Source organism: Delphinus delphis, chromosome 13 (assembly GCF_949987515.2).
Source record: "Delphinus delphis chromosome 13, mDelDel1.2, whole genome shotgun sequence".
Taxonomy (NCBI): domain Eukaryota; kingdom Metazoa; phylum Chordata; class Mammalia; order Artiodactyla; family Delphinidae; genus Delphinus; species Delphinus delphis.
In genome coordinates, this window is record NC_082695.1 from 16,517,314 (window position 1) to 16,527,966 (window position 10,653).

Below are 10,653 nucleotides of genomic sequence, written 5' to 3' on the forward strand. Positions count from 1 at the left end.
TTAAGGCACCATTTGGAATTCTGGATACAGTACCCGTATCTTTTCTCTGTGGTGATGTCTGCCTGGAAAACTCTCCCATCTCCCTTCCAACCAAAACTTGTCCTTGACTCACTCATATTTATTTGGGGGGATGGTGGCATGACTTAGATGTCACGTCCTACAAGAAGCCTTCCCTGACTGCCCTTCCCTAGTCCAGGACAAATGCCCTTCTGCTCTGCTTCCATAGACCTTGTTCCCCCTCCCCTAATCATGGCAATAATAATAGTTAACAAAAAATTATTGAGCACTCACTTTGTGCCAGGCACCGTGCTAAAGTCACTTGAGTTTATTTTCTTTTTTGAATTTTATTCAATTTATCTTTTTATACAGCAGGTTCTTATTAGTTATCTATTTTATACACATCAGTGTATACATGTCAATCCCAATCTCCCAATTCATCCCCCCACTCCCACCACTTTCCCCCCTTGGTGTCCATATGTTTGTTCTCTACATCTGTGTCTCTATTTCTGCCCTGCAAACCGGTTCACCTGTACCATTTTTCTAGGTTCCATATATATGCATTAACATACGATATTTGTTTTTCTGACTTACTTCACTCTCTATGACAGTCTCTAGATCCAACCACGTCTCTACAAATGACCCAATTTCTTTCCTTTTTATGGCTGAGTAATATTCCATTGTATATATGTACCACATCTTCTTTATCCAGTCGTCTGTCGATGGGCATTTAGGTTGCTTCCATGACCTGGCTATTGTAAGGGGTGCTGCAATGAACATTGGGGTGCAAGTGTCTTTTTTTTTTGAATTTTATTTTATTTTTTTATATAGCAGGTTCTTATTAGTTATCCATTTTATACATATTAGTGTATATATGTCAATCCCAATCTCCCGCACGTGTCTTTTTTTTTTTTTTTTTTTTTGCGGTACACAGGCCTCTCACTGTTGTGGCCTCTCCAGCATTTGTTGTTTGTAGATTTTCTGATGATGCCCATTCTAACTGGTGTGAGGTGATACCTCATTGTAGTTTTGATTTGCATTTCTCTAATAATTAGTGATGTTGAGCAGCTTTTCATGTGCCCCTTGGCCATCTGTATGTCCTCTTTGGAGAAATGTCTATTTAGGTCTTCTGCCCTTTTTTGATTGGGTTGTTTCTTTTTTAATATTGAGCTGCATGAGCTGTTTATATATTTTGGAGATTAATCCTTTGTCCGTTGATTCATTTGCAAATATTTCCTCCCATTCTGAGGGTTGTCTTTTCGTCTTGTTTGTAATTTCCTTTGCTTGGTCACTTGAGTTATTGAAGCAGTATCACAGAGTGATTAAACGTGCAAACTTTGAGGCCAGACTTCTTGGATTTGAATCCCAGCTCAATCACTTAGAGGGTGTGAAGCTTAGGCAAATGACTTCACCTCTCTTCGTGCCTCAGTTTCCTCATCTGTGAAACGGGGATAAGAATAGTAGCTGTCCCATAGGAGTGCTGTAATGACTACACTAATGCATGTGAAGGGCCCAGTACATGGTAAATGCTTAATAAATATTAGCTAATAACTATTATCCTGTTAAGTCCTTGTAATAACTCCAATTCACAAGCGAGACTCTAAGAGGTCACTTGACTTGCCCATGATTATGTAGCTAAGTAGCTGACCTGAGACTTGAACCTGATACCAAGGTTCATGCTGTACTGCCCCTCATTGTAGAACTCATCACACTGGTTGTAGTAACTGTTTACTTGTCAGTCTCTCCCTCTAGACTGGGTGTTCCATGAGGTCGCTGCTGTTGCCCCAGTCCAAGGACACAGTTGAGACCCTAATTAAATGAATTGATGATGCTAAGCATCTCAGATGATGGAAGTGGTGGTCATAGCACCCCTCTAGCGTGCTTGGAAAACAGCTTCAGTGCCTTCTGCATAGTGCAGGCCACATACCCCTCTGCTCTGCTTCCATAGAACCTGTACCCCTCCCCTGATCATGGCAAAAATAATAACGAACGATAATTGAGTACTTAATTGAGACTTGGGATTAGTCCTTCGGCAGACAAATATTTATTGGTCCAGGAACTGGATGAACTCTTAGCTGGGAGAAACCACAGTAGAAGTAGCAGGCAGAATGCCCCAGATAAGCTTTCCCCTAAGCAAGCCCTGTCCTTGACTAGGCAGCCTCCCCCAGTCTCCCTCCAATCCCCGCATCAGCAGCTGGCCCCAATATTGAGGTGCCTGCCTGCCAGCTCCCTGTTTCAAGGAAACAGAGCACCAGAGACCTTAGTGGCTTCAACATGAGTGTAAACATCACCAGCTGCCAGAGAAGATGACGTCAAATCCAGGCCTGGCTGGCCATGGCCTTGGGGAGACTCCCTGCACAGAGAAGCCAGATGCCCTGAGGTTCACTGTGAGAGGACGCACAAGCTGGGAACTGCCAGCTCAGCACCTTGAAAACACATTTGATGGTTCCATCCATTCTCAAGGGCCCCATGACTGGAAATATTTTTCTTTCCAAACCTACTGAAGTCAGAAATTATTAGCTCTTTTTTTTTTTCTTGCTAATCTTGCTAATGCTTATTCAGAGCATCAGATTAGCATGAGCTTGACAGGGTGACCTCTCGGAGTTGGTGTCATTCTACCTAAAGCAAAGTCTGTATGGCTTTGAGGTTAAAAGAACTGGCTTGAGTCCCACACTGCCTGAGTCCACAACTTGCCTAAAGCTTTGTGATCTTGGGCAATTTCCTTCACAACTTTGAGTCTCAGTTTCCTTATCTGAAAAATGGGGAGAATAGTATCTAGCTCAGAGGATCATGGTTGGGATTAATGTATATTCAGTGAGGTCCTATCATGTGCCAAGTGGTCACACCAGTGAACAAAATATAGTCCCTGCCCCCATGGTATGTGGTGAGGAAAGGCAGACAATAAACCAATAAATATTTAATACAGCAGATGGTGGCAAGTGCCACAAAGATAGATAAGGCACAGTAAGGAGGATAGAGTGTCAGGGCGGGGAGGAGCTATTTCACTTCAGGGTGGTCTGGGAAGGCCTTTCTGATAAGAGATGGCTTCTAAGCAGAGTCCTGAGTGAAATAAGGAAGCAATTCATGCGGCTACTGGGTGGGTGGGGGGGAACTCTTCTAGGCAGAGATATGAGCATGTGCAAAGGTCCTGAGGCAGGGGCATGCCTGGCATGTTCAAGGAAAGGCAAGAAGGCCAATGTAGCTGGAGTGAAGTGGGCAAGGGAGCAGGTAGACTACATGATGTCAGAGAGGTGGCTGGGGGCAAGGTGTGTAGGACCTGGCAGCCCACTGTCAGGACTTTGGCATTTACTCTGAGATGGGAACCACTGAGGATTTTGAGCAGAGGAAGAAGATGATCTGACAGGTTTTCCCCTGGCTGCCACGTAAGAATAGGCTGTAGAAGGGCCAGGTAGCAGGGAGACCAGTTAGGAAGCTGTTGCAATTGCCCAGGTGAGAGATAACACCTTTGATTAAATTGGTAGCAGTAGGTGGTAAGTAGCTGTCAGATTCTGGATAGAAAATGTGTGTGTGTGAGAGAGAGAGAAAGAGAGAGAGAGAGAGAGAGAGATATCAAAGGTGATTCCAAGGTGTTAAACTTGAGGAATGGAGTGCCCATTTACTGAGGTGGAGAAGACAATTTATGTAAAGTGTTTAGCATAGATGAGGGCATGAAATAAGTGCTTAGTAAATATCAACTATTTGTTGTATTGATGATTTTGGTTTCCTGGGCTGTCTAAACTCAGTCACCCAAAGCTTTGCAAATGCTGAGCATACCTGGCAATAACATCATAGGCATCATGCCTGAGAATGTACTGTGGGCCAAGCATACGACAGACAGAATCTTTACCTAGCACTACCACCCTGCAAGATGTATGAAAGTCCTATGAGAAAATAAACATTTGTTGAATTTTTAACATATCCCAGGCATTGGGCATTTTTCACTTAATCCTGTCTCTAACACTGAATTGTAAATTGCATGAGAGAGATCTTATAGCTCTTGCATACTATTGTGTACACCTGGCACATAGTAGTCACCGTAGTTAATATTTATTAAATGAACAATCATTATTATGGATAGAGGGTGAGTAACTTCCCCAGGTGGGGCTGTGTCTTAAATTATTGTTTGTCAGATAAAGGGATGAATAAGTGCACATTACATTCCCATTTTAGAGAAGAGGAACAGTTGGGGGAAGACCAGATTTGAACCCAGGATTTCCTGATCCTTGAGCTTGGACCCTTTCCATGGCTACACTGTGGGGCTTCACAGCCCCTCTGGCTGTGTTTGAGGATGCCTAGGGATTTGACAATCCTAATTTCACCATAACATGCAAAAACCCAGGCTACTCAGAGAAAGAAAGATCAGATTGTGAAGCTCTAGTAATATGATCCTAAATTTTTGTTTTCATGAAACTGCAGGACCTGAAAGCATTCGTTTTATCTAACTTGCTCAAGGTCATACAGGCTGTGAGGGATGGAAACAAAATGTGAATCCAGTCTTACCATGCCAGAGTCCCTGTTTATTCCTCTAAGTAGAGGTTCTTAACCTGGGGCACAGGACTCTTAGGGGGTGTCCGGATGTACTTTATAGTACCTTCTTCCCCCAACATTGTGGGCTTAAACTGTGTGTGCTTAGGAGCAGCTGCATTTTTTGTGAGGGAAGGATTCATAGCTTTCATTATATCCTTAAAGGAACCTATAGTCAAAAAGTTTACTTTCATTTTATCTTATGTATCTATTTTTTAACTTTTATTTTTAAAACTGTTTTTAGATGAGTAGAAGGAAGAAAAATGACAGGAGGGGTGGGAAAGAATTGTAGAGATAAAATATAACAGATGTCAATTGTTTCCCGTTGCTATTCATTCATTCAACAAATTTGTGTAGAGCACCTGTTACTTGCCAGGTACGATTCCAGAGTCTGGGGATGCTGCAGTGGCAAAATCTTTTGACTCCCCTGATAGAACATAAACTCTGTGATGCCGACAAAATATTGTAATAATGATGATGACAATTATTATTATGTCCTGGTACCATGAAAGAAATAGCGCAGAGTCAAAGGATAGGGAGGAGGGGAAATGGCATTTTAGATAGAGTGGTTTGTGCTCGGAACCTCCTGTTGCTGTGTACGGACTTCAACGAAGGGAGCGACCCCGGATGCCAGGGTGTCCTCCACAAACCTTTCTTTTGCGCTTAACCTCACCAGGGTGCTGACCTTAGGGAGCAGGGAGTGCACGCAGGAGTGCAGAGCGCATGCTCCCTCTAGCTCTGCGGCTCCGAGCTTTCAGGCTAGGATTCTGCGGGCCGGGAGGACAGTGCGCAGGCTCCTCGGGTTAAAAGGCACCGCCCAATAGGAACTTCCTTTTGAGGTTCTGGCCCCGCCCCCACAGCCAACTTTTCTGTTTCCGCTTCCGGCGCTGCGGCCGTTCTGGTCGAAGATGGCGGTGGCAGCTGTACCCAGGGTTTCTGGGCTGCTGGGTCGTTCCCGGCTGCTGAGCCGGCCTATGTCGAGTGGCGCTCACGGCGAGGAGGGCTCAGGTACTGGGACTGGGTGCGCAGGGCGGGCCTCGGCCCCACTGGAGAGAAGAGCGGCGGGACTGTGACCTTGGCTTGAGGCCTTGGGGGAGGGAGAGGAGACCCGGGCGTATTACCGCCAGGCCTGAGCGTCGTGCCCCCTCTGCAGCTCGCATGTGGAAGTCTCTCACCTACTTAGTGGCGCTCCCCGGGGTGGGAGTGAGCATGCTGAACGTGTTCCTGAAGTCGCGCCACGGAGAGGAGGAGAGACCCGAGTTCGTCGCCTACCCCCATCTCCGCATCAGGTCCAAGGTACCCCTTGTAGTCTGTTCGAGTGTCTCTTCGCTTTTCATTCCAAATGCCAAGTTCTTCATTCTCTAAAAGCGTGGGTGCCGTGCGTGTAGTTTCTCATTTAATTTTCTCATTTTATTTTCTCCGGTCATATCTCACTTTCTTCTTCAAGGTCGTACAATAAGTGCCCTTCAGTTTTCCTTTCTCCGAGTCATCCCACCTTTTGCCTTCTGATACTGTTCTGAAACAGTTGTCGGTGGTACAAAACCTGGAGATTTGGGAAACTCCCTTAGACTGGCGAAGTCGGAAGGCGGTTCACCTTTCTAAAACCTGGGCATCTGGAAGCTACTAGCTGCATAATGAAGAGATTGACAGCTTCTGTTCACCTCTGTGCTAGTTATCATCCCAACTATGTCATCCTTTGGCTATTGATGCAGATATATTATAAAGTTATTACCTCACTTAGCCCAGGTAGGACTGGAAAATTAAGCAGGATCCTTAGATCCAGAAAGAATTTTTGAGTCTGAGCACCACTCCCACCCTTGTACAATAGAATTAGAAGCCGTGCAGTAAGGTTTCTTAACCTCAGTACTATTGACATTTGGGGCTGGATAATTCTCTTTGGGGTGAGGAGGGGCTGTCCTGTGAGTTATAGGATGTTTAGCAGCATCTTTGACCTCTAACCACTAGGTGCTAGTAGTATACGCTTCTTTCCCCAAGATGTCTCCATATACTGGCTTATGTCCCCACAGGGGCAGAATCATCCTGGGCTGGAAATCACTGCCCTAGAGCAATGCTTTTCAAAAGTAGCATGCAAAATAACTGAGGGTATGTTGCAGTTTCCAATCCAGAGATTTGTTTCAGGTCCAGAAATCTGCATTTAAGTAACATTCTCTGCCCCCATACCCACCCCTACCACTTTGATACAGGTGGTGGGAGGATTGCACTTTCAGAAACACAGCACTGATGTACAGTTACCAGCGAGAGGCTTTTGAGTAACGAACTTGAGCTTGCTTTTCATACTGTCTACTTTACGGGCTCCCCTGGAATTTATAAGAGCTCCCTTAAATTATGGGAGGGCTGAAATATGCCAGTAGTTAAAGGACTAATTTCCATTTTGTTTTTATGTATTAACTGTTACTCACCCTACTTTAGGCAGTTCGTGGTAGTGTTGTTTCTGAACTATTTTCTGGAATTGCTTAATTGACATCTTCACTCCACAGCCCTTTCCCTGGGGAGATGGTAACCATACCCTATTCCATAACTCTCACGTGAATCCGCTTCCAACTGGCTATGAAGACGAATAAAGAGAACCTGGGCCATTACCCAGTGGGGACCACAGCACTGGTTTGGACCATTACTCTGCACACATGGACCAGAAAAGTGTTCGAGACCTTAAGCTCACCTTCTTGTATCCAGTGATGACCATTATACTTGATGACCATTATACTGATCTTCCGTCCCTTTGCTTATGGCAGGAGATGGCTTAAATAAATAATTTAGTCATGAGCTGAGATTTGCATTCTTTGGTGGTGTTTTTTCCCTCAGAAATTAACATTGATGTTATTTCTATTTCTGCAGTGAAGGTCTGCGGCTGCTGTTTACGGTGTTTCAGGTCCAATTCAGGCCTCCAAATAACAATGTTTGTAACAGGCCTGGCACTGGTTTCTTGTGCCTGGGGTGGGTAAAGCAGATACCACAAGTCAAGCTAATTAAGGGTCAAAACTGGGTCCTGGCAGACTTCAGATGGCAAAGACACCAGCATTTGCTGAAGAATTCTCCCTATAGTCAGATAATTTTCTCCAAAGATGTCAAGTTCTCATCTTGGGTCATCTCTCATCTCCCTTAAGGCTGGAAGGCTGGAAGGGTCAGAAACTTTTGGAGAAATAAAGGCAGTGTGACACATTTCTGCATATAGAACTGGCTTTATTTGTTTCTGGAATTAAAACCTTCCTGTAGCCATAGGAATTAGGAGAGATCACCATTAAAGAGCAATTAAGATTTCCTCTTCAAAATTTAAAACCTTTTAAGTAGTTGAGATAGTGGGAGCCATTTTATGGGCAGGATAAAGTCAAAATAGCATGAGGAACAATCAGAAAATTATTATTCCCTCAGTAGCAATTATAATAACATTTGTTTTATTCTCAAGGCTCAACCAGACAGTTTTGTGGTAAGATTCAAGAGCCTATAAGGTTTTACTGGCTTGTGGGCAGGCTTATTTCAGGACAGTTATACTTAACTCTAGCTTGCTGCCTGGACTCCCTCAACTGGGTTCCAGATATCTTTTGTATAATGGACCTTAACCTGTCAAAATATAAATGCAGAATGTATTGCAATGACATGAAGGACTGGTCAAATTAAATATGAAGTTATTAATTGGTAAAGTGGAGAAGAGATAATAGGATCTAGGACTTCTGTAAATCAAGTTTCATACTATATGGGTACATAAAAAAAACTGAACCACATTACTCAAGATATGCAATTGTGGAGACTACATGATATTCTAAAGTGTGTAAGTGCTCACCTGATCCTGACATTTTTTGGGGTGCCATTATATAAACATTTTAAGATATCTGTGTAGCTTACTGTGGAAATTTTAGAAATCAGTGGTTTCCATTTGCTATACGATACTACCTAGCTTAGATAAATCTTCATTTTAAAATGATAAAAAAACCTCCCCCCAGTGTATATATGGGATGTGTGGGGTTACAGGGTGGTAGTTCCATAAAGTGCACTGAATTTCAGGGGCAAATAATGATAGAAACTAAATGTTACAGTTTGTTCCATCTTCATGATTACAGGCATTACAGGGCAGGGTGGGTAAAGGAGGCAAATAAAGTGAACTCTTTTCTCTCCCCATTTAACCAGATGCAGCATTTTGGCACTTTTATGATACACAGATTGACTTAATTCATTTACTTAAGTTGAAAGCTGGCAACAGCAAATCTTTGCAATTTAGGATCCTCCTGCATAGCCACTCCAAGGATCTTAATTGCTGAACTACACCATGAACTCTGAGATGGTGTTCACAGTGTTCTTGAAGCTTTCACCTCTTAATATGAGATCTGACACCTCTTCTTAAGGTAGGCAACTGTTAAAAGCTGTCTTCCTCTTGGCTAACCCAGTCCATCAGCAATCTTAACAGTTAACTTACTATATAAAAATAAAACTGCTCCCAAGCATTGATCGAAACTGTTGTGCTGGGAACCCTTTCCAAAGCATTATCTCCGTGAGAGAAAAGAGAGATCCTAACCAGTTGCTTCCATGAACAGTAACCCCAGTACAGTGTACAAGTAATGCCCTTCGAAGCATAACTCAGGCAACCTTGGTCATTATCAGCATTTACATACAAGATATATTTAAAACCGATCCCAGACCAAGTATTGCAACCATAATCCCATTATTTAGCAGATTGAGTTCCTGCTGATGCCAAAGCCAGAAATTTCAAAGCAAAGAGTGATTTTTTTCATCATCTTTTACAAATGAGAGAAAAATATCAAGGAGGACAGGAAACTCCTCTCCTAGATTCATCAAATCGATGCTATCTTCACAGCTTTAACTGACACGATCCAGAGTCCTCAATTTCCTGATTTGAGGAGTCCATTTTCAAGGTGACTGTCAAGGTCAAGAAGAGCTTTCAGGCTTTTCTTTGCCGTGGCCCATGAACTCCAGTCCTTCAATAGGAATCTCCTTCTCCTTTATTGCTTTCTGATGGAAGAAAACACATGATAAAGGTCCACATGGAGCCTGAGGACCAAACTTTATAAATATGATGGTACAAAAGTAAATCCGACTGGACCATAAGGACTACCAAACATGATTCAAACCCCATGCTTTTTAACATAAGATTACAAAGAAATTAACTGTAAAACCAGAGAGATTGGAAAGAGTTAACATCAAAATTCAGAAGTGGAATTTAAACAGTATCACCACTCTATTGTGACAGACACAAGTTCAAATCAGTCCCAGGACTTACTGGCTATGTAACTTTGATCAAGCCTAACTTTCCTATCTATATTGGGTAAAGACAGCAGCTCCACCTGGAATTACTGAGGATGTTTTTTAAGTTAACTAATTGGGAGTGCCTTGCCCAGGGCTGTTATTATGATTCAGATCAGTTTCACATTCACTGGGCTGGAATGAAGATGCTCTGGCTAGTCAAGAGAGAATAAAATAGGTCAATGAAGGGAATATAACAAAAGGAGATCCTCCATAATGTCTAACAGGCCAGAGAGGCTAACACCCCTCCTTATCCCTCAGCAATATTGGAAAAGTGCACCACCGCAAAATCCAAGGAAACTTGATTCTAGTGAACTTCGACTAATCACTTCCTTTTTCTGGGCGTGAGTGTTCCATGCATAAAATACGAATAACTATACCCACTTTGCAAGTTCAAGTTGAGCACCAAATGAACCAAAGAATGTTACTGGGCTCCGTAAAAAGTAAAGTGCTGCAAAAATATTTAACTTTGCCATTCGGAAAGATACCAGGCAGCCTTGGTGACGGTAGGGGAGAGAACTACTGTCACTGGTCTCATCGAGGCTTTTCTTTACCCTGCCAGTCCCAACGCCCTCAAGATACGATGCGTGAGGCCAGGGACACCGTAGAGAGAAGCCGGTGCCTGGGGTAGAGGCGAGAGGACCCGGGCCTCAGCTCACCTGAACACACTGCTGGTAGCGCTTGAAGAGGTCGGTGCACGGGTCCCCGGAGCAGTCCCCCTTGAGGAATTTCTCGGCAAACCAGCGATTGAAGCACTGGTCGTACTCACGCTTCATGTCGGTGCAAGCCTCCCCTACACTGTTCATGGCGTCGGCGGTGGCGGCGCTCTCGGATGTCATCACTTTTAAGCGCGTCGCT

General features: G+C 43.7%; 2 protein-coding genes across 2 annotated transcripts; one reads left to right on the top strand and one right to left on the bottom strand.

Moving 5' to 3' along the window:
* Positions 1 to 5,395: 5,395 nt before the first annotated feature.
* COX6A1 (cytochrome c oxidase subunit 6A1) lies at positions 5,396 to 7,310 on the top strand. Its single transcript, XM_060028187.1, has 3 exons — positions 5,396 to 5,529; positions 5,675 to 5,817; positions 7,020 to 7,310. The coding sequence occupies exons 1-3, from the start codon at positions 5,430 to 5,432 to the stop codon at positions 7,101 to 7,103; spliced, it is 327 nt and encodes a 108-aa protein (XP_059884170.1). The 5' UTR covers positions 5,396 to 5,429; the 3' UTR covers positions 7,104 to 7,310.
* A 105-nt stretch (positions 7,311 to 7,415) lies between these two features.
* On the bottom strand, positions 7,416 to 10,634 carry TRIAP1 (TP53 regulated inhibitor of apoptosis 1). The gene is made up of 2 exons (XM_060028189.1): positions 10,455 to 10,634; positions 7,416 to 9,504 (listed from the first exon to the last, which is right to left on the bottom strand). The coding sequence occupies exons 1-2, from the start codon at positions 10,632 to 10,634 to the stop codon at positions 9,421 to 9,423; spliced, it is 264 nt and encodes an 87-aa protein (XP_059884172.1). The 3' UTR covers positions 7,416 to 9,420.
* Positions 10,635 to 10,653: the final 19 nt, after the last annotated feature.